Source organism: Paramisgurnus dabryanus, chromosome 8 (genome assembly GCF_030506205.2).
Source record: "Paramisgurnus dabryanus chromosome 8, PD_genome_1.1, whole genome shotgun sequence".
NCBI lineage: Eukaryota > Metazoa > Chordata > Actinopteri > Cypriniformes > Cobitidae > Paramisgurnus > Paramisgurnus dabryanus.
Window position 1 is genome coordinate 44,404,934 of NC_133344.1, and position 21,248 is coordinate 44,426,181.

General features: G+C 36.1%; 2 protein-coding genes across 3 annotated transcripts in view; one reads left to right on the top strand and one right to left on the bottom strand.

The window, feature by feature from the left end:
• The first annotated feature begins 2,203 nt into the window (after window positions 1-2,203).
• her13 (hairy-related 13) lies at window positions 2,204-5,528 on the top strand. 2 transcript variants are annotated; one of them, XM_065271225.2, is made up of 5 exons: window positions 2,204-2,345; window positions 2,625-2,800; window positions 2,888-2,974; window positions 3,759-3,840; window positions 3,921-5,528. In XM_065271225.2, exons 2-5 carry the CDS (start codon window positions 2,720-2,722, stop codon window positions 4,325-4,327), a joined length of 657 nt encoding a protein of 218 aa, XP_065127297.2. In that variant the 5' UTR covers window positions 2,204-2,345; window positions 2,625-2,719; the 3' UTR covers window positions 4,328-5,528. The 2 variants fall into 2 exon arrangements, with proteins under 2 accessions (XP_065127297.2, XP_065127296.2); XM_065271224.2 differs by lacking the exon at window positions 2,204-2,345 and having other exon boundaries at window positions 2,535-2,800.
• Window positions 5,529-6,124: 596 nt separating this feature from the next.
• Window positions 6,125-21,248, bottom strand: part of LOC135771585 (period circadian protein homolog 2-like) — a 37,604-nt gene continuing 22,480 nt past the window's right edge. The window contains exons 17-23 of the mRNA XM_065281895.2: window positions 20,938-21,129; window positions 20,336-20,566; window positions 13,531-14,471; window positions 13,272-13,428; window positions 13,013-13,187; window positions 12,023-12,173; window positions 6,125-7,521 (exon numbers count right to left, since the gene is read on the bottom strand). Of these exons, the coding sequence (XP_065137967.1) occupies window positions 7,369-7,521; window positions 12,023-12,173; window positions 13,013-13,187; window positions 13,272-13,428; window positions 13,531-14,471; window positions 20,336-20,566; window positions 20,938-21,129 (2,000 nt within the window). The 3' untranslated portion in view covers window positions 6,125-7,368. The remainder of the gene's footprint in view (window positions 7,522-12,022; window positions 12,174-13,012; window positions 13,188-13,271; window positions 13,429-13,530; window positions 14,472-20,335; window positions 20,567-20,937; window positions 21,130-21,248) is intronic.

Sequence of the window (21,248 nt, forward strand, 5' to 3'; positions counted from 1 at the left end):
GGAAGATGTTTGGAGAAATGTTTGTTACCAATAACAACAATGGTAGGCTTTTATATTTGTAGTAGAACTATGGTAGTAAAAATGGTAATTAATCTGCTAAAATCATGGTCTACTACAAAAGTAAAGCCATGGTAATTTATAATTTTCCTCATGGTGATAACTGTAAATATCCTTTACAATGGATATGAAATAATAGTTGTGTCACACAGTGATGTTTACTTTACCACTGCTCTTGTGAATATGTTGATTTTGAATAAATAAAGCTAAATGTGTGCTATAGGGAACTGTGGAAGCAGCAAACATATTTATGGTGGCTGTGTCCAGGTTGTGCTAGCCATTGGACCAGGGGTAGGCAAATATTTTTGACTTAAGAGCCACATCAGATTTTGACATACATTTGAAGAGCCCTTTAAATAAGCCATTCTCTTCTTACATTTTTAAGGAAGGGGAGGTTTCACACTTTCACTTTTGGTACGCACTTGGGTTTGACTGACGGCAGAGTTCAGTTTGTTTCATTTATGTTTTTTGAACTCAGATGTGCACTCCAGTACAGTTAGCTGCTGATATTAATGCAATCGTAATTGTTTCATTAATTTGCATTTATTTATTTATACCCATGAATACTCATAGATCGAAGGCTCTTGCACTGAAATGAGCTTCTCTCCCATGTTTGTACAGATTTATGATTAAACTGAAATTTAATTACGACTGCCACTATAGGGGGGCGAACTCTGACAGTCGTGTCTGAATGTTAGGCAGTTTATAAATATATAATATTTTTTAAATATTAAAAAAAAGAAAACAAAGTGCAATTTTAGTCATCAATTTATTTAAGCTACATTTAAACAAAAAAAAAAAAATTAGAAAAGCAAAACAAAACAAAAAACTTTTGTTTAAATGTAGTTTAAATAAATTGATTGCAACCACTTACCTTAAAAAATGGAGTAAATTGAATGAATAATTTTTTTCAGTGATATGTTGTAATGCAGTTTATGAACGTTATAAACAAAGAGTACTGCATTACAGTTAGTGCTATACAATAATTACATGTGTTGATCATTTACAATTGCACTTTTTTGTAGTGTGTTCATAGTTTAACTATTAACATTTGACTCTTGCAATGTTAAACTGCAATTGTTTTTAAAATATTTTAAAAAATAAGTATTCAGTAATTAAAAGACAAAATACTGGATACAAGATGTGCATCTTTTTTGTTTTTTAAAGTTTTTTAATATATTATATAAGTTAGCCACATACACATTATAGGTAAAGTAAAAATATACATGAGGTAAAAGTTTGGCCCACATCATATTTACATTTTAAAAATATGACCCTTGAAGAAAAGTTGAAGACCCCTGCTAGAAATGACTCTTGCTGTAATGAGTGCTTGTCTTTTAAAATATTTATAACATCACAAATCAGGCAGCTTGACCATCTACACACAACTGTACACTCTAAAAACAAACGGTGCTATATAGCAACAAAAGTGGTTCTTTGCTCGTAATCATAAAAGAACGGTTTTTAGTGCCATATAGCACCGGTGAAGCACCTGTGTAGAACCAAATAAAGGCCATATAGCACCACATATAGTTCTACATAGCACTATACGGTTCTACACAGGTGCTTCACTGGTGCTTCACCGGTGCTATATGGCACTAAAAACGGTTCTTCTATGATTATGAGCAAAGAACCACTTTTGGTGCTATATAGCACCGTTTGTTACTGTGTCCCCTCCCCACTTTTCAGATAATCTATGATTCTCTTTATCACATTCAACATATTTCTATATGTGTAACACCCACCTCTTCTTCTGTGGTTTATTAGTCATTATTTGTAGGTCTGGTTGCCTAACTTCTTATAAAATAAGCCTAAAAGTAAAACCTCTGATGTCATTTTGTAAAATTTTTTTGCTTTAATTGTCATAAAAGAAAATAATATAGCAATGCAAATTATTAACAGATAAATTATTCAGCCAAACTGACAGGCTTTATGTAGACCTATTTACTATTAGCAAATATTATGTATAAATATATATTATTTTGGAATGGGTAAGTGCATGCTTTTATAACAGCCTTGATTTGAGGCCCATCGGGCATCAGTGGAACAGTTGAACACCTGTCGCCCCCCTCCCCATCTACTCTATTCAACCTTGTACAGCGCTTGCAGCTGCCAGCTGAAGGCATTACGTTACACCCGCGCGACCCCTCGACCTCTGTAAACAATTCAACAGGCGCAATGATAAACGCTCGGTTACACTGTAAAGCCATATGGATACAACTAATACGGATACAACAACAATAATAACAACAACAACAACAAAACATTCAAGGTTGACAACCTAATAAGTAAGAACTACGACCTAATGACTTTATCGAAAATGCGCGAGTTTTGATTTCTCTATCATTGTAAAATTCATGATTTACTGTAAACATATCAATCGTAGCCTATATTGCAAAAAAAAAAAAAAAAACCGCGATATCTGCATAACATGGGCATCTAGCGCTCTCTAGACGAGACAAAAGGGCGCGCGCTGATTGGTTGGTGCGAGCCCAGACTGCCGCGAGCGAGTGTTTCATTCATATGTAAATGAACTACTATAAAACCATGACTTAAACCCTTCACAGATGAACTGCTAGTCCCATTCGGTCCCGGCAGACGCCAGACACAATAAAGGAGACAAAATACAGCATCTTCACTCTGTATTCCGCCAACATCACTGATGGATCCCGTGGTCCGACTAGGCAAAAACAGCTTCGGGGAGGAAGAGGATGGATTTTATGCTATCAAGGGTGATAGAAAGGTATGTTTTATTAAATGTCATTAAGGAAATGTCAGTATACAATACGTATGCAGTGCAATATTTCAAAACGCCTTCCTGTTCTCGTAGACGCGAAAACCTTTAGTGGAGAAGAAGAGACGAGCCCGCATCAATGAAAGCCTGCATGAGCTCAGGACACTACTGGAAGATAACGATGTAAGTTTATCCTCATACTGTAGCTAGAATGATAAGCTTTCAGGCAGGAGAGAAACAGACGAAAAGGACAAACGCACTGTCCACAACCCAGATATTCAAAATGATCTCCCAACAAAACTAATAGCCTAAAGTAATTGACTGTTTTGTGTTTAGGCTACTGAATAAATAGAGATAGCCTTAAGATAGCCTTAACATTGCTTACAAAAGATTTTTTGTTGTTGACTGAACTTAGATACTAGGTGTTTATCCAAACTATTTTTCATTAAACAAGAGTTTTAAAGTTTCCATCAATCATTGCAGCATGTAAAATGATATGGTTAATTAAAGAGCTTTACTGATTTAGTGGGGTTTTTTGTTGCTGTTATAGTTGCCTGTTTTAAGTTATTTTTTAATGAATGATGTTTGTCGACTGTCACCATAATTAAGGCTTGTGTGTTGTGTTGAGGTGTAAGTGTATTACACATTTGCTTTTAGTGAAAGTGCATTCAACACAAACTGAATATTCTTAACAAACTGTTTGAACAGTTTTTGAGCAATGTTTTGGTCTCACTTAAGTGGAGTAGGAAAATAATCACATTATAAAACAAACAGGAGTTAAACAGGATTTTTTTATTTGATTTGTATTGTAAAAGTATGTTGGGTTAGGTTATTGGATGGATAGATAGATAGATAGATAGATAGATAGATAGATAGATAGATAGATAGATAGATAGATAGATAGATAGATAGATAGATAGATAGACGGACTGACAGATATTTACCTCTTCGCTTACTTTTTATACAGCTGCAGACTAAAATGGAGAACGCAGAGGTACTTGAATTGACAGTGAAACGAGTTGAAAACATCTTACAGAACCGTTCACATGGTAAGACAACTTCAAATTCAGTCTAAATGGATGGTTGCAGTGCTCATAATTTGACAGTTGTTGTGTGTTTGGCTTTCCAGAAGCTGAAACTATGAATCATGAGGCCAGTGAGAGATTTGCTGCAGGTTATATCCAGTGCATGCATGAGGTGCACACCTTTGTGTCCACATGTCCCGGGGTTGATGCCACCGTGGCTGCAGAGCTGCTCAATCACCTGCTGGAGTGCATGCCATTAAATGAAAATCATGTTCAGGAAATGATCATGGATCTCTTATCAGAGTCCCCTAACTCTAGTGGATCATGGGCAGCTGGAGAGGCCCTGAGCCCAGGAGGCTGCAGTGTGTCTTCAGTATTGTCCCCAAACCCTTCCAGTGAGGATCTTTGCTCCGACTCGGAAGAGACGGAAATCGAAGGGAGCCCAGCATCAGCTGAGGAGAGCCTGAACTCCTCCATTACACATGGCAAGTTTATGTGGAGGCCATGGTAGGAACACTTGGCAAAGGACCCTCTTCAATATCGTCAATATTTTTTATATTTCACTTATTTCTGTGTGGAAACATTGAGGAATTCTATTGAAATTTCACGAGAAAATGTTAAGAGCTTCAGGATTTTACAGCCACATGCTGATATGGTGGGATATAGCATTATACAATGGATCTATACAGAATACATGCGTACGATGACATTTACCTTGGATAACTACATATTTATACCTGACTGTTCAAGCATGTTTTCAAGAAGTGGTATGTCCTAAAGCTCTTTAAGAAATCTAGTTATTTTAGAAATCTGGTTCTGGATTGATTTGCCTTTCAAAGTCAACTGCAATGGCTTTTACCATTGAGACAAGTAAAATGTAAAAGAAATCATGTTTGTATTGTTGTAGACCTAGTTATGCACTAGAAAGGCGCAGATATTGTTAAGCTTAAAATGGTCTTCACGACCTTTGTGTAGTATTAATATTAAAATCTGTTTTTGTATTATTTAATGGTTTATAAATAATAAAAAATATTCACTTAGTGTCAGTTCAAGGTTAATAAATTATATTGAATAGCCTATAACAGGATCCAGCTGAAGTTTTGATGTAGATGACTCTTTGTAGAGTAAAAACATCGCAAATTGATGGCTAAGTAAACAAGTTTATTGGAGTTTTTTTTACTATAGTTTTATATAATGCCAATAATCAAATAAAATTCTCCTATGAAAAACCTGTATTATTCTAAAAACCAGGAAACATTTTGAGGTGTGGCTTATAGGAAACACCTGTCATATTGGTCCTTTAGGTTATATGCCTAAACACAGCAATTTAACCAACCAATGGGATGCACAAGGAGGTCTTTGAGAATACAAAGAGCAGGGTGAGGAAACAGTTAACCGTCTGCCTGCTGAGAGAACAGATGGTAACGAAACAGATCCCTCGGGACCAAAATGTTGGATGCAGAACCAGCTGGTTTATTTGTGAGGAAAAAGATCAATATCGCTTTCACCTTCAAAGTCCCCACAATACAACTACTTATGATAATTTGGGTGCACTGAATAAGATCGCTGATGTAGGATTAATCCACATAACAGCCTAACAATGTGACTCTAAAGGTAAAATTCACCCAAAAAATTAAACATTCTATCATCATTTACTAACCTACATGTTGATGTAAACCTGTACGAGTTTCTTTATTCCGTTAAACACAAAGAAGATATTTTAATAAACAATGGTAAGCACAAATTTGGCAGAATGCATTGACTTCCATTTCCACTTTCATTATTTGAAGAGTTTCGTTGCAAAACGAGATAACTCCGTTTTTAACATTTTTGTCAAAACATGTTTATTATTATTTTTTTCTTATTTTGTTTTATGGTGCTACTAAGCTGAATTTTTTAAGTTATGAAAGTTTAAATCAAAACAAACCAACTGCAGTTGAATTGATATTAATTGGAATGCACAACCAAAAAACGAGATATCTGAAAAATAAAAAAACAGAGCAACGAAATTCTTCATTTGTTTTTCCTACTATGGATGTTAATGTAAATGTCTTCTTTTGTGTTTAACAGAATAAATACTCATACAGGTTTACAACAATATTAGAGTGAGAAAATGGCCAGAAATTGCCAATTTTGGGCAAACTATCCCTTTAACCTCAGAATGTTATACTTTTTTTTTTAAAGTGACATTTCAATCATAAAACATGATGTAGTTGATGTTTCAGTTTAATGACAATTTACTGGTTTTGTCTTTTATAGCTTTTATCAAAACAAGATTTTCCTCTGTCAGTCATTAAAACGCATGTGGAACTGGAGATCTCTTTTTATTACAAGGTAGGCATAATGTGACATGTTTTTTTTACTACATTCATATAAAAAGACACAAAACAATTGTATGAGTGACAACAAAGAAACAAAGCTTAAAGAAAAGATTTCTGAATTATCAAAACGTATTAGCAAATAGGCAGTTGCTATGACCTTATGGCCCTTTTATCAGTTTGAATCATACTGTCATTCATTCCTAACATGCCTAAGGCCCAGGTACACTTCATTTTCTGTGTTCTGTTCCATCTTATACACATTTACACTTAAGTATTCAAAGTATAGGAAAACAGGCACAGTATTCTTTGAGTTACAAGAGAGTTTGCAGACACCCTTAAACCTGAATTACGTTCATTACTGATGTCTGTCAATATGCTATAAATAACCAGCAAGGGTAGCAATAGACTCCAGGGCTACAGTATCTGGGTACATTTCTTTCCCGTTTGAGTATTGGTACCATAAAATCTTTTATAGATGAATAAAACATCTGAATGGACAAAAGATGAGATTAGAGGAACAGCAAATCGAGCTCCATGGTCATTCCTTTATGACCAACAAAAACACTACAAATGTTAATAATTCCTATGATTGCACATCCTAGAAATCCAACATACATATACCTCCATGTTTTAACAAGACATGAGCGTCTTGTCAGGCTAATGCATTGGCAGTAGCTTACCTGCCTATAATGGTCCCCTAACTCACAGTTTTGTGGTTTCATAACCTGGCTTGGATTATCAGGTAGTACTGACCCATTTCTTGTGCTGTGGGTCTCTTACATCTTCCATTTGTACATACAGTGCTACAGGCAAATTATCCACACCTTAATCCAATATTACAAACATATAACATCATTCCATAGAGGAAAATGCCACTGTAGCTACATATTAAAATACAGTTTAGGATAAACAAAGATGAAACTGTACAAATCCGAATTATTTCAGAGTGTGATCAAAGAGACAAGTCCGTGTTTCTGCATTTCGAACCAATCAGAGCCCATAACTTTGAATAGCACCATTGGGCTAAGCAGTCAGCTAGCAGGCACACTTTTATCCTCTCACATGCACATACACATAAACACAAGCACAAAAATAAACACGTTTATAATCTTTATAAAATAATCGAGGAAATCTGTGGAGACATAATAAATAGACCATGTTCTCTATGTGTGTATGCACACACATTTGTTGGCCGCCTTCTGGCCAATGAGGGACAAAGATGAACTGATTGTCAAGACATAGTTTGTCCACTAGGCTGCTTCTTCTCTCCCTGTAATGGAGGTCCTCTCTTGTCTTGTCTCACTTCTCCCAAAATACCCAACTCCATGTCAGGCAGGTCCTCTTCTACTAAAACAGATGCATCATCCTCGCAGTACATGCACTCCTACACAAACATTGAGAAAAGAGTATTAGTGTAATGGTACTGCAGACACATCTTACCCTTAACATATTCTTTCAAACCCAAGAGAGCTCCAGTTACTATTTAAACAAACTACACATTCTGGAAGTTTATTTACATGCTGGACAACAAAGCAAAAACTTTTGACATTGTATTAAACATTATTAGTTTCATATCTACTTCTTTGTTCATTTTTACTTTTCTTGAAACGTTTAAATATTCAGGAACTGTTTGGTGGTGTGGTATCTGAAAATTTTTCACACCACATGTTTGTCACCTTTAGTTTGTTTACTGGGATTTGTACAACAGTACTCTGCTGTTGAGCTGCTATGGATTTATTCTTAAAATGCTATGCAAGTAAATCTGAATTAAATATGTTTTAAATATGCTTTAGGTTTATAACTTCTAACAAACTGTAATTGTCTTCTAATAATATTGTTTCAGTATAACGGCTGTACTGTATTTAATTTATTTATTTTCTTCAAGCGATATGCTGTTTTTATATCACACTTACCACTTATGGAATACAATATAATATACTATATTAAGTATGGTTTACTTTTCATGCATACACGAGGGTCAGAGTACAGTTTGTGTGACACAAATTTTGTCATTAGAATAGTACATGCAGCCACACACACTTTGTACACACAGGTTGCATGAACATTTAATTTTCTTGCAGAAAATAGTTTATACATAAGGTGGCCCTTCACAAGATAGTCAATGAAAAACTGCATAAACAAAATGTGTCAGAGTGCTTGCAAGCTAAATCAAAAAGGGGGCCACATATGTGAGACTTTAGAAGTCAAGAAGAGCCCTCATCAGACACAAACATTAGCATTTCCTATAAGAGGAACTGTCCCTTTAAGAACGGATAAGGTCGGTCCATACACTGACACATCTGATTTCTTTCTAACCTCGTTCTCTTATAATAAACAACTGTTTTTATGAGAATACTTTCTGAGACTGTGGCATTACAAGATCATTTGTGTGTATATATCCTGTCAAGTGCAAAGAAATTATGTGTTTGCAGGCTTTTTTGAAACTCTGTGCGTGGGCTTTGAGATTGTGTCCATGAGTGTGTGTGCAACAGCTTACTTTAGCATCTGTGTTGCTCAAATAGTCTAAAATCGCATAAATATTTGCAAGGCTTATAAACACATGCAAATGATACACTTTCTACATAAATAGTTATTTCTGATTTATTACTTGACTGATGCAATTACTTTCATGTATGCGTTTTGTATTTTCTCACTGCATGGACCAGCCGTAAATCTGTCAAGCATTTTGTGAAGGTACGTCACGAAGTGTTGCATTATGGGACGTGGGCGCCATGTTTAGAGGTACCGCCGACCGCTATGCCATTTAATTGTGGGTGTGTTAAGCTAAAACAAGGTAAAATTGAAGAAGAACGGAAGAAATGGAGAATTTGAAAGAAAAAGAGAAGGGACTCTATTAGGAGAAACTAAATGCTACTGCCAAAAAAACATTATTTGGACAAACTGTCCAAGTCGAGATAAACAACATAGATTCGTATGACCATCCATCCAAGACTGGATTACGGATCCAGACGCACTACCTCCGCTCATATAACTGGTCAGTTACGTTGTTTTTGGATTGAGTGCGTAAACTTTGCAGGATTTTAAGAGCTATAAATCCCTTCAAGCTCATAGTAAGATGACACTTCTTCTTTCTGAGTTTTATAATGGTTGGCAAAGAAATATGTTATTTATATGTTATTTACTTAAAGGGGACATATTATGAGATTTTTTTAAAGATGAAAACTAAGTCTAAAATAGGTCTGAGCAAAAGTGTGCCGTTTTGGGTGTGTCATTTAAAATGCAAATGAGCGGATGAAGTGCAACCACTGATCACAATGATGGTGGTTTGTTGCAATTGAAACTCAATTGTGCTGTGAAATATTTTATCTTTCTCTTTCTCTCCATACTAAATGGTTGTGCTGTGGTTGGATAGTGCAGATAAAGGGGGCGGTATTACCTTATTCTGACATCACAATAAGGGCCAAATTACAATGACCTATTTTTCACATGCTTGCAGAAAATGGTTTACCAAAACTAAGTTATTGGGTTGATCTTTTTAACATTTTCTAGGTTGATAGAAGCACTGGGGACACAATTATAGCACTTAAACATGGAAAAAGTCTGATTTTCATAATATGTCCCCTTTAATGTATTAATACAGTACTTACACATCATAATGTGGTTATGTTGATTAGAAATTAATGAATAGATAATTTACACTTACAAGTTAGTTTGACCGTGTTAGCATTAAAACATGTTTCTGCTTTTATTAATCACAAATTACGGAATGACTGTAACAGCAGCGAACACACTCTCGCTGATACAGGGATGGTTTGAAAAGTAAAAGTTTTTTCCTGATTGCGGCAGGCAAACCACGCGATCCGGCATCTTTTCGTCAGCTCCTCCACCGGCTTCCCTTGTTGTTTAAAAACGTATTCCGTTGTTCAGTTTCCTTCCTGAACGATCGTGTGACCTGCTATGGCAGTTCTTGATCGAGCAGTATTGACCAAAAATATAGACGTTTATTAAAATCTTGACAGAAAATACAAACACAACCTCCAACACATGAACTCAAATACAGCGGGATAGGGCAAAATCCTGCAAATATGTCGGAGGACCCATAATGCAACACGGCGTGACATCACCTCCACATTCCCTATTAACAGCATTTCATGGGATATTTTGCAATTTTAACATGTTTACATTTACGTGTTTCCAGTCGGCTAGTAGACCATTGTGACTTACAAGCGAGGAGTAGCCCATGTCCATCATTTGTGCCAATCCATTCCAATAAAATCCTTTCAGGTCACTTTGCAATGTCAGTCTATGTATAAATGTTCTTTTAACCTATATCATTGACGCCTCAAAATTCTACAGTGATAATGTTTTACAGCGTTTTGTGTCTTATACTCGACTGATGACTTTACGTCCTGAATGTAGTCGTTCAACAGGTAGATTCATTACATTATATCAGTTGTTAAACCGCAGAATTAGTAACTTGTAAGTATGTTTATGTATTTCTTTCGTTAATGATTTGCTGTCAGTGTTCTAAAAGTGCTAACAACTTAGCAAGCTAACAAAAACAAAATATCCACATTCTTATTTACGTTACAATGCTTGTCTAATCGATTTAATGTTCCTGATCAGATCTAAGTTAATATAAACACTAAATTTGCTGTTGTTGGCACACTTTGTAGACAAAAAATACAAAAAACACCAATGCCTTCACAAAATAACGACAGAGAACGGAAAGAGAGGCTTTTAGCAGCAGTTCAACATTGCAAACATGGATTCAAAGCTCCATCAAGCCAGCAGGTAAATCATATTGAATATTTAACAGATTGTCACACTCTAATTCTTATTATATTTCCCATTATAATCACTTGTCTAAGTTGATGCTAGTAATTTAACACATAATATGTATAATACTTTATTAAAACCATAATAATAGTACCACCCCCCATAGTCCCATTTTTGGTTTGGGCCACTCCCCCATCTAGCATTTTCTAAATGACTGTTCTCATTACAAATATATTCCAAAGAAAAGTGAATGGTTCATAAATAATTTTGGCATTAAGGCAAAAGAAGTTAAATTAAAGCTTTTCAACCTATAAGGCCAGTGGGTTTTGTACAGATGTAAATTTGTGTGTATAATATACAGTATGAGTGTGACCTTATGAAATGTAGTTTTCCCAGAGCTGTGTGTTTCTCTGGTTTTCTTGCTAAACAAACTAATTAATTGGTTTGTTAAGTTAATTTTAACACAATTATCAGCACACTAAGGTTTAAAAAAATTATCTGGCCCGCACTTCATGGCGTTATTTACCATCCGGCCCACAGCCTAAAATGAGTTTGACACCCCTGGGGTAGATCCTACTGATTGCCCCTTTAAAGCGGAAATTACCTAATTTTGCTCCTGTCTGTCACTCATGTTTTGTGAAAATTTCTCACTGCTCTTGACTAAATCACTTTTCTACCTTTAATAATATTGAAATATCCAAATCATCATTTATTATCATTCTTTCATATTCAGTGAGCTTGAATTTTGTTTGTTTTTATCTTCCTTTTTATGCTTGTATAAGTTTATTGTGTGAATTATGAAAATTCTATAGCATTAAATATGTTATTATAAGATAAAAACTCTACAATGATACATATCGTCATCATGATATAAAACGAATCCTATCATGAAATAAAATTTAGGTCATATCGCCCATCCCTAATAGTCATAATTGCATCATGAGACCAGTGACGATCCCCCCTACTATACATAGTACTCATGAGACCATGTTTCAGTAGTCCAGAGCAAGTGTGAACCAAAACACCAATTCTAAATCTGCAGGTTTTTAGTTTTGTTCACTTTATTTTATGGTGCAAGTTACTTATAGTATATCTTGAGTTATTTTTCAAACAGCCCATCTCTTTGTCTGGTAAAGTATACATACCTTGACATTGATAGCATTGGGCAAGCCTCCTCTTCTCATCCAGGGGTGCTGATCAATCAGTTCTCTGCGCTGTTCTGAAGAAAAACGTGGCTGATTCTTTTGCATATGCCTCAAGCGCTCCCGATCTTTGAACAGAACCATATCCATGTCCCTGTCCCACAACAATGACACACTTTAATTGGTTTCAAATGATAATTTACTCATAACATAATTTACTTTGAAAACATTTATGTGCGATAAATAAGAATAGTTTGCATGGAATCAAAAATTATGCCATCTTTTAAACTAGGCTCAGACTAAAGGAGCTCGCACACCAGACGAGAAGCGCCACGTCGTGTGTGAGACAACTCGAAGGTATCGCACACCAGAAGTGCACATTAAGTAGCGTGAGCTTTGTCAGACATCGTTTACTTCAAGATGCAAAAATGCGTTATCATATATGTTAATTGTTAACGATTTGGGACAAATATGATGTTATTTAATGTTAAACTATGTGAGTGGCGCTCTGACAGGGTTTTCAGCAGCATCCAGAGTCACAGAGGACATATGCCGCCAGGCCCGCCGGTGTGCGTACACTCATAGAAAATAATGTGTTCTGTTTTTAGATTCATGGCGCTTCTCGTGTGCATCACGTGTCTTATCAAAATAAGTGCCTGTTGCAGATGTGTCTAAAAGATTTATGATAAAAGAGATGCTCGCATTTGCCAGATACTCGTTTAATCTCATGCGTAATCAGAGTTTACAGTTAAGGTTTTGACACGTGTGCACCATGCACTTATTTTGACAAAACACGTGATGCACATGGTTCACATGACGCAACACACACATATTTTGAAAACACAAGCAACACACACGACACTCCGAACACTTATTTTGAATTTGCGCCCCTCGGATGAGCAGTCACAAGCCGCCACTGCCACTCTGGTTACAGAAGTCACGTCTTCAAGTTTAAAGAACCATTAATCAAACTATAATCTATTTGATGCTCACCTTGATGGCACCTGATATGTCATCATGACACGGTCATCTGCATTAGCCATTAGCTCCTGTAAAGGCTCTTGAAAAACATATTTGGCAAAATTCTCTTCCATCTTTAGGGTCACTTTTCTCTTTTGTTTGTTCTCTGAGGAGTCCATACTGCCGAAATACTTGCTTGTGTTGCTTCCTAATCAAAAGCATAATTTATTAGTGCTGATGCTAAATGCTTAATGCGCTAAGAGTAAGGAATAATAATTGTTTTTTTTTAAACCTGTGCTACTGGTGTTACAGTCATTGGATGTGAAGCCAGTAAATGTTGATGTTGCCGAGCCAGTGCCAGAATAAGAATCTTCCTGCAGCAACAGTTCCAGCACGCTGCTAGAAGACGAGTGGTCACCACAGTGTCCGCCATCAGCTAAGCAACATACCTAAAAGAGCAGCAAAAAAAAATTGAATGAATGCTGGAAGTCCAAGATGCATGCATGTTCTGAATGGTTACAAACACTTTTCATATGTTTGTAGCTCTTTACCTGCTGTAAGTCTTCTGGTGCAGAAGATGTGCTATTGAAGTCTGGGTTATTTTTTTCCTGTACTGATCTGCAGTTCCCCTTGGTGGAGGATGTGGGCGCTGCACTATAAAAGTCCTGTTTTTCCTCCATCTGAAGCAAGTCCAGCTGCAATGGAGAACTACATTGAGACTCGAACAGCGGGGGAGAGTGGGGGGCTGGCGAAGGAGAGGGACACTCGACGGCAGAAGGTTTAAAGTCGGACGTCAGTCCACAGTGAAAAGGTGTCAGTGGTGCAAAAGGCTGCTGGGGATTACAGGTGGTGTGAGACTGGTGTGTACTACGCTCTTGACGATTTTGAACATGCTGCGAGGTAGAATAAGCTTGTTGGGGCTGAAATACTTGTTGGGTGGGGTAGACTTGTTGTGGTTGCAAGGATTGCTGGATGTTGTAGGCCTGCTGGGGCTGAAAGGAATCCTGGGTATCGTAAGCTTGTGGAGTTTGAAAGACAGCATTGAAGGCTTGCTGAGTATCAGCATATAGTGGAGCACGAGGTGCTGTACCTATCTGTGGCAACATAAAACTGGGTACAACCAGCGCAACAACGGGCGTGACTAATGGAGGAGGATAGGTAGGGGCAATGGCTGTAGCCTGACTGCCTTGGGACTCTGCTATTCCCGTAGAGGCTTGAGGCGGCATAGTGGATGGAACTATAGGGTAAAGTGGATATCCTGGAACCACGCTGGGAATTGGAACTGAGAGCCCAGATTGTGATGTTTCTGATGGGGACCAAGATGTTTGGTTCAAACCCTGCAGGGGTAGGAGAGGTCTGTGCTGAGATGCAGCATTATCCAATGAATCTGGATGTTTAGTGCGTGGTTTCTTTGACCTTTTGGTGCGCCAACTCTTCTTGGTGTTTGGTTCTGTACCAGGCCCACCCGGTCCTGCTTTGGATACACAAGCTCCTAAAACCACCAAAGTGGCAGATAAAAAGCAACCAAGAAATTGAGTCAAAATGTTGTCGAAGACAGTATGACCTGTGACCGAAATAAGTTGGGAATTACCAATTAAGTTAGTTAAAATACCTGGTAAGGACATGAACACACCAGCATACAATGATGGGAACCAAAACAGAACATAATATGGCAAAGATATTGGTCTTTTAGCAGAAAGAGCTCATCTGCATTAAACAAGTAAGGTGCACTGAATATTACGGAGCCCGTCTCATGACATGGATAAAAACTTTTTTTTTAAATCGTGGCCACGAATTAGCAATTCGTTCCCACGAATTAGCAATTCGTTCCCACAAATTATTAAATCGTGGCCACGTTTTAGTAATTCGTTCCCTCGTTTAAGCTAAATCGTGCCCACGTTTTAGTAATTCATTCCCTCGTTTAAGTTATATCTTGGCCACGTTTTATGAATTAGTGCCCAGAATTTCATTTAAACCATCGGGACATTAACACAATGCTAACACATCTATTAAAAGATCAAATTCACTGTAGACATTATTAATGACGCATACTTAATGCAGTTTAGCATCGGAATAGTGATGCTTATCGCAGCTCAATGCATTAATACATTGCTATTAAGGATACAATTCATACACCTTATGGCTCGTGTATATATACAGTTTTATTAACTCCTTCCCAGAATTTCATAAAAAAACATTGGGACATAACGTGAGCTAACGCATTGATACAGTGCTATATAAGGATCAAATCCATATATCTTGGGTCTTAAACTGCTTTATTCATTCCTGCCCGGAATAATAAAAAAAACATCGGGACATTAACATGACGCTTAACGCATAAATACTGTGCTATTTAAAGATCAAGTATACTATATACCTTATTAATGAGTCAGACTTCATATACAGTTGTATTAATTCCTGTGCAGAATAAAAAAAACCTTAACACAACCTTAGGGACATTAACATGACGCTTAATGCATGCTAATGCATTAAATACAGTGCTATTAAAGGAATATTCCATTTTCTTAAAAGAAAAATCCAGATAATTTACTCACCACCATGTCATCCAAAATGTTGATGTCTTTCTTTGTTCAGTCGAGAAGAAATTATGTTTTTTGAGGAAAACATTGCAGGATTTTTCTCATTTTAATGGACTTTAATAGAGCCCAATATTTAATACTTAACTCAACACTTAACAGTTTTTTTCAACGGAGTTTCAAAGGACTATAAACGACTAAAAAAATCACCCAAGTGACATAAAGAGATTTTATTAAGTTATTTTATTTTAGTGATATTTAAGCCATTGAATTATTTAGTTTAATTAATTACTGTGTTCTGTTTTTCAGCAGAGTTACAAAGGAATATAAACGATCCCAAACGAGGCATAAGGGTCTTATCTAGTGAAACAATTGTCATTTTTGACAAGAAAAATAAAAAATATGCACTTTTAAATCACAACTTCTCGTCTTGATCCGGTCGTGATGCGCCAGCGTGACCCCACGCAATACGTCATGACGTCAAGAGGTCACAGAGGACGAACGCGAAACTCTGTCCCAGTGTTTACAAATGTGTTGAAAGAGGACCGTTCCTACGTTGTTGTATGTCAACTGATATTAATTAATGTCTTTGTGTCAGTTTATTGTTTACAATGGTCCGCAAATTTGCGTTTTATATATGTAACACGTGACCTTCCTACATCACTACGCATTTACGTTAGGTCGCGCTGGACCGGACCTAGACGAAAAGTTGTGGTTTAAAAGAGCATATTTTTTTCCTGTCAAAAATGACAATTGTTTCGCTAGATAAGACCCTTATGCCTCGTTTGGGATCGTTTATATTCCTTTGAAACTCTGTTGAAAAACAGTACACAGTAATTAATTAAACTAAATAATTCAATGGCTTAAATATCACTAAAATAAAATAACTTAATAAAATCTCTTTATGTCACTTGGGTGATTTTTTTAGTTGGACAAACCAAAATAAATGACTAAAAATAAACAGAAATTTTGTGTAAAATGTACAGATATTATTTAGGTGTATACATCAAATAAAATAAGTATTTAACTAACAGGGCCCGGTTCCCCAAAACGTTCTTGGCCGGGTTGCCCAAAAGCATCGTAAGGCTAAGTAGCACTTGAAAATCATCGTAGATCTACGAGTGCTCTGGAGTAATGGTTGCATAAGTGCATCGTAAGACAACAGTGTTACAAGGTCACAATTGTTACAATTGCACTCCTGTAATAACGATAATGTAATGTTTTAAATGTATATTTATTTATTGGGGTTTTCTTTGTTCGTTTAAATTACTTTAATATAATATATTTAAAATTCAAATGAGAAATCAAATATAAATGACTAAACATAAATTAATAAAGAAGGAAAACGTATTTGGTTCAATTTTGGTAAAAGTTGGTACTAGCAAATTGATAAATGGTTCCTACCAATTGCTGCTATAATTAATCTAGGCTACAGTAAAAAACTAATGTTTTGAAGGGTATGGCATCTAATTAAAGAAACCAAATAAATATTTACGGTACAATGCAATAATCCATAATAATAAATAAACATAGATAATAAAAAATAACAAATAATAATAATCTAAACTATAATATAAAATGCAAAAGGCATTTTGCAGTGGGACGAGTCCTAACTAAATACGGAAAAGAATATTTCATTATGAACAATTTTAAAACATTTAAAAGGTCATTGAACAATAATAAAAAATATTATAAAAAATATTAGTGCACATCGGCTAAAGATCACTTGCCTAAACAAGCTTCTGCTACAAATTTGAGTCATTCAATTGGTGACATTTCAGTACTTGACAAACGGATAGCGACTCGTAAGTAGCACTTAAAACCCAGCTGCGAGCGATCGTTTCACGTGCATCTTTGGGAAACACACGTAAATGAACAACAAATGTTCGTTAAGTAGCTCGTAGAAAGCGCTCAAGTGCTAAGTTCAATCGTTATCAGGAAACCCAGCCCTGGACCATTCGTAAGCTCTCTCTTAGCGTTGTTTGAGCGAAAAAACACACTTAGGAACACAAACAACTTTGATAAGATATATCTTTTTGAGTCTTCTTAGCACGCTAAGAGTGAACGTTATAGGGGAACCGGGCCCAGACTATTTCTAATAAATATCCTTAATATTTGTTGTAAATTGACGCATACTAAATGCAGTTTTATAAATTCCTGCCCAGAATTTCATTAAAATCATTGGAACATGCTTATCGCAGCTCAATGCATTAATATAAAATTCATACACCTAATGGGTCGTGTATAAACAGTTTTAATAACTCCTGCCCAGAATTTCATAAAAACATTGGGACATTAACGTGAGCTGACTCATTGATACAGTGCTATGTAAGGATCAAATTTATACACCTTGGGTCTTATACAGTTTTATTAATTCGTGCCCAGTAGGCTATTAAAAAGTAGGGACATTAATGTGACGCTTGCATTAATACAGTGCTATTTAAAGATCAAGTTTACTATATACCTTATTAATGAGTCATATACATATGTGACCCGATCTGGCAAAATGAGTCGGAAGTCGCAACGTTCTATTTTAAGATATGAGCCGATAATGTGGAAAAACAATGAAATTATCAAAAAAAATATTTTTAGCTAATTTCAAAGAACAGACATTAAATCATAATCTCCCAAAGTTTCGTAGTCCAAATAATTGAGTAAAGGTGTTTAAATGACTATTAAAGTTGAAACAGTTTTACTTAATCCGCTGGAAATTGCTTTTCTCAAATACTCTCGTCACCTCCGAGCATTCCGGGGATCCCCTGAAACGTCACTATCTCTCCAAATATGGTGTTACACGTTGTTTTAGAGCCAATCAGAAATCTTCATAAACGCTGATCGTTTGTCAATGGGAAACCCCGGGGCACCTGATTGGTCCAGCCATCCTCTTGTCAGTCTCGCAGCACACTACTCTCCTATTTAACTCCTTTTTGAATTGTTTACACTGTTATTGTTAACTAGCCTACACAAAGATATGATTGCATAGGCAAGCATTATTTGTTTTCTTTTTGCTTGTCTCTCTGTCTCTCTCATTTTCTCTCACACGCGCGCGCACACGCGAACACGCACGCGCACACGCGAACACGCACGCGCACACGCGAACACGCACACACGCGAACACACACACACACACACACACACACACACACACACACACACACACACACACACACACACACACACACACACACACACACACACACACACACACACACACACACATTCTGGTTTCCATGTTCTATTCCCTTCCCCTAACTCAAACCCCAACCATCACAGAAACCTTTACTTCACATTTTCAATAAACATCATTCTGTTTGATTTATAAGCTTGTTTCTTGGTTTACTGTAATAGCATTTATATTAATGTCTTTGGTCAAATTAAGCTGTAAAATAAATTGTTTATCCCTTTAAAAATGCAATGGATTTTGAAAGATATCTACAAAAAAGGGGCAAAAAACTTTAAAGGCGTTTTTCTCAGGTTTTCAGTTGGAAAAAGAAGACAGACAACCTTAATTCAAATGTCTATATCTTTAAAACCATTCAAGGTATGACTTTCACTAGGATATCATTTGAAAGCTTATTATCTCCTCTTTCCACTGATACCAAAATCTCAATTTTGAAATTTGGGTCACTGTGACTCATTTTGCTGGATCAGGTCACATATACAGTTTTATTAATTCCTGCCCAGAATAAAAAAATATTGGAACATTAAAGTGAAAACCTTATTAATACAGTGAGTTGTCCGAGAAACGGTTCACCAAAAATATTGAGTAAATCATAAGTTAGAAAACTTACTTACTAAACTTACTAAATTTTAGTCATTTATTTTGGTTTGTCCAACTAAAAAATGACATAAATAGATTTTATTAAGTTATTTTATTTTAGTGATATTTAAGCCACTGAATTATTTAGTTTAATTAATTACTGCGTCACGTTAATGTCCCAATATGTTTTTTAAATTCTGGGCAGGAATAAATAAAACGGATCTTGATCTTTTACTGTATTTAATGCATTAGCATATGCATTAAGCGTCATGTTAATGTCCCTAAGGTTGTGTTAAGGTTTTTTTTATTCTGCACAGGAATTAATACAACTGTATATGAAGTCTGACTCATAAATAAGGTATATAGTATACTTGATCTTTAAATAGCACTGTATTTATGCGTTAAGCGTCATGTTAATGTCCCAATGTTTTTTTTAATATTCCGGGCAGGAATGAATAAAACGGTTTAAGACCCAAGATGTATGAATTTGATCCTTATATAGCACTGTATCAATGCGTTAGCTCACGTTATGTCCCAATGTTTTTATGAAATTCTGGGAAGGAGTTAATAAAACTGTATATATACACGAGGCATAAGGTGTATGAATTGTATCCTTAATAGCAATGTATTAATGCATTGAGCTGCGATAAGCATCACTATTCCGATGATTTTAATTAAATTCTTGGCAGGAATTTATAAAACTGCATTTAATAGGCGTAATTAATAATGTCTAAAGTGAATTTGATCTTTTAACAGATGTGTTAGCATTGTGTTAATGTCCCGAAGGTTTAAATGAAATTCTGGGCACTAATTCATTAAACGTGGGCACGATTTAGCTTAAACGAGGGAACGAATTACTAAAACGTGGGCACGATTTAGCATAAACGAGGGAACGAATTACTAAAACGTGGGCACGATTTAGCATAAACGAGGGAACGAATTACTAAAACGTGGCCACGATTTAATAATTTGTGGGAACGAATTGCTAATTCATGGCCACGGTTTAAAAAAAAAGTTTTACCATGTCATGAGAAGGGCTCGGTAGAATATGTACGTTACCTTTTGCTCTGTTTTTCTGTATGCTAGATGAACAATCTGTCCAGAGGGATTGATCATGTTGGAGTTCCTTGCAACGACTGAGGAACGCTTGTTCTTCCTTCTGTGTGTGTGCTGCCAGCACTTGTTTTGTGAGTCCCAGTTTCCTATAGGCTTCCTGCTCCACTGTGGGTGGAGAAACCACATTGACAGGCGCAGAAAGAGCAGGGCTTTCTGGAGCGTCCTCAATAATTTCTGCAAATAACAGTTAAATGACATCTTGACACGATATTACCCTAAATGCAAACAAAACCAATAAACACTCCTTGCACTCAGGCGCATTAATATTGTAAAAAAAGGGCCGTATCATACACCTGTCATATTTAGTTAGTCATCTCTTTTTAGGCATTAACCAAATCATTGCTGGCTGGCAACTTTTAAAAAAAAACTGTCGAGAAAAGAGTTAAACTGACAGAATTTTATATCAGTAGGGTTTTTAGGCAGATTGGTGGAGAATGCAGAGACGTTTTTTCCCCCTTTATTTCAGGTAAGACATCAGTATCGATATCTATTTTGAAACTTTTGAAAACAAAGCCATTAGTGTTTGTGTGTGTTTCAGTCAATACCTAATTCAGGCTGTGTTTTCTTATCCCCCACATGTACAATTGTGCTGCTGTAGGAGCACTGAGACACAATACTGTCCGCTTTGGTGGGCAGATCCAATGGTGATAAAGGTCCTCCCACAACCTGGGCAGGACCTGGAGGTTTTTCATTTGTCTTAACATTCAGAGAGGATGGTATCTCTATAATTTGTGGATCTATAAACAGAAAAAAAAGGTTGTTTACAAATGAAAAACCTAACTAATTAATATGTGAATATATCTAAAAGCACCGAGTTGTAAGTGTCTTGAGATACTGTAATAAAAACTTTAATTAA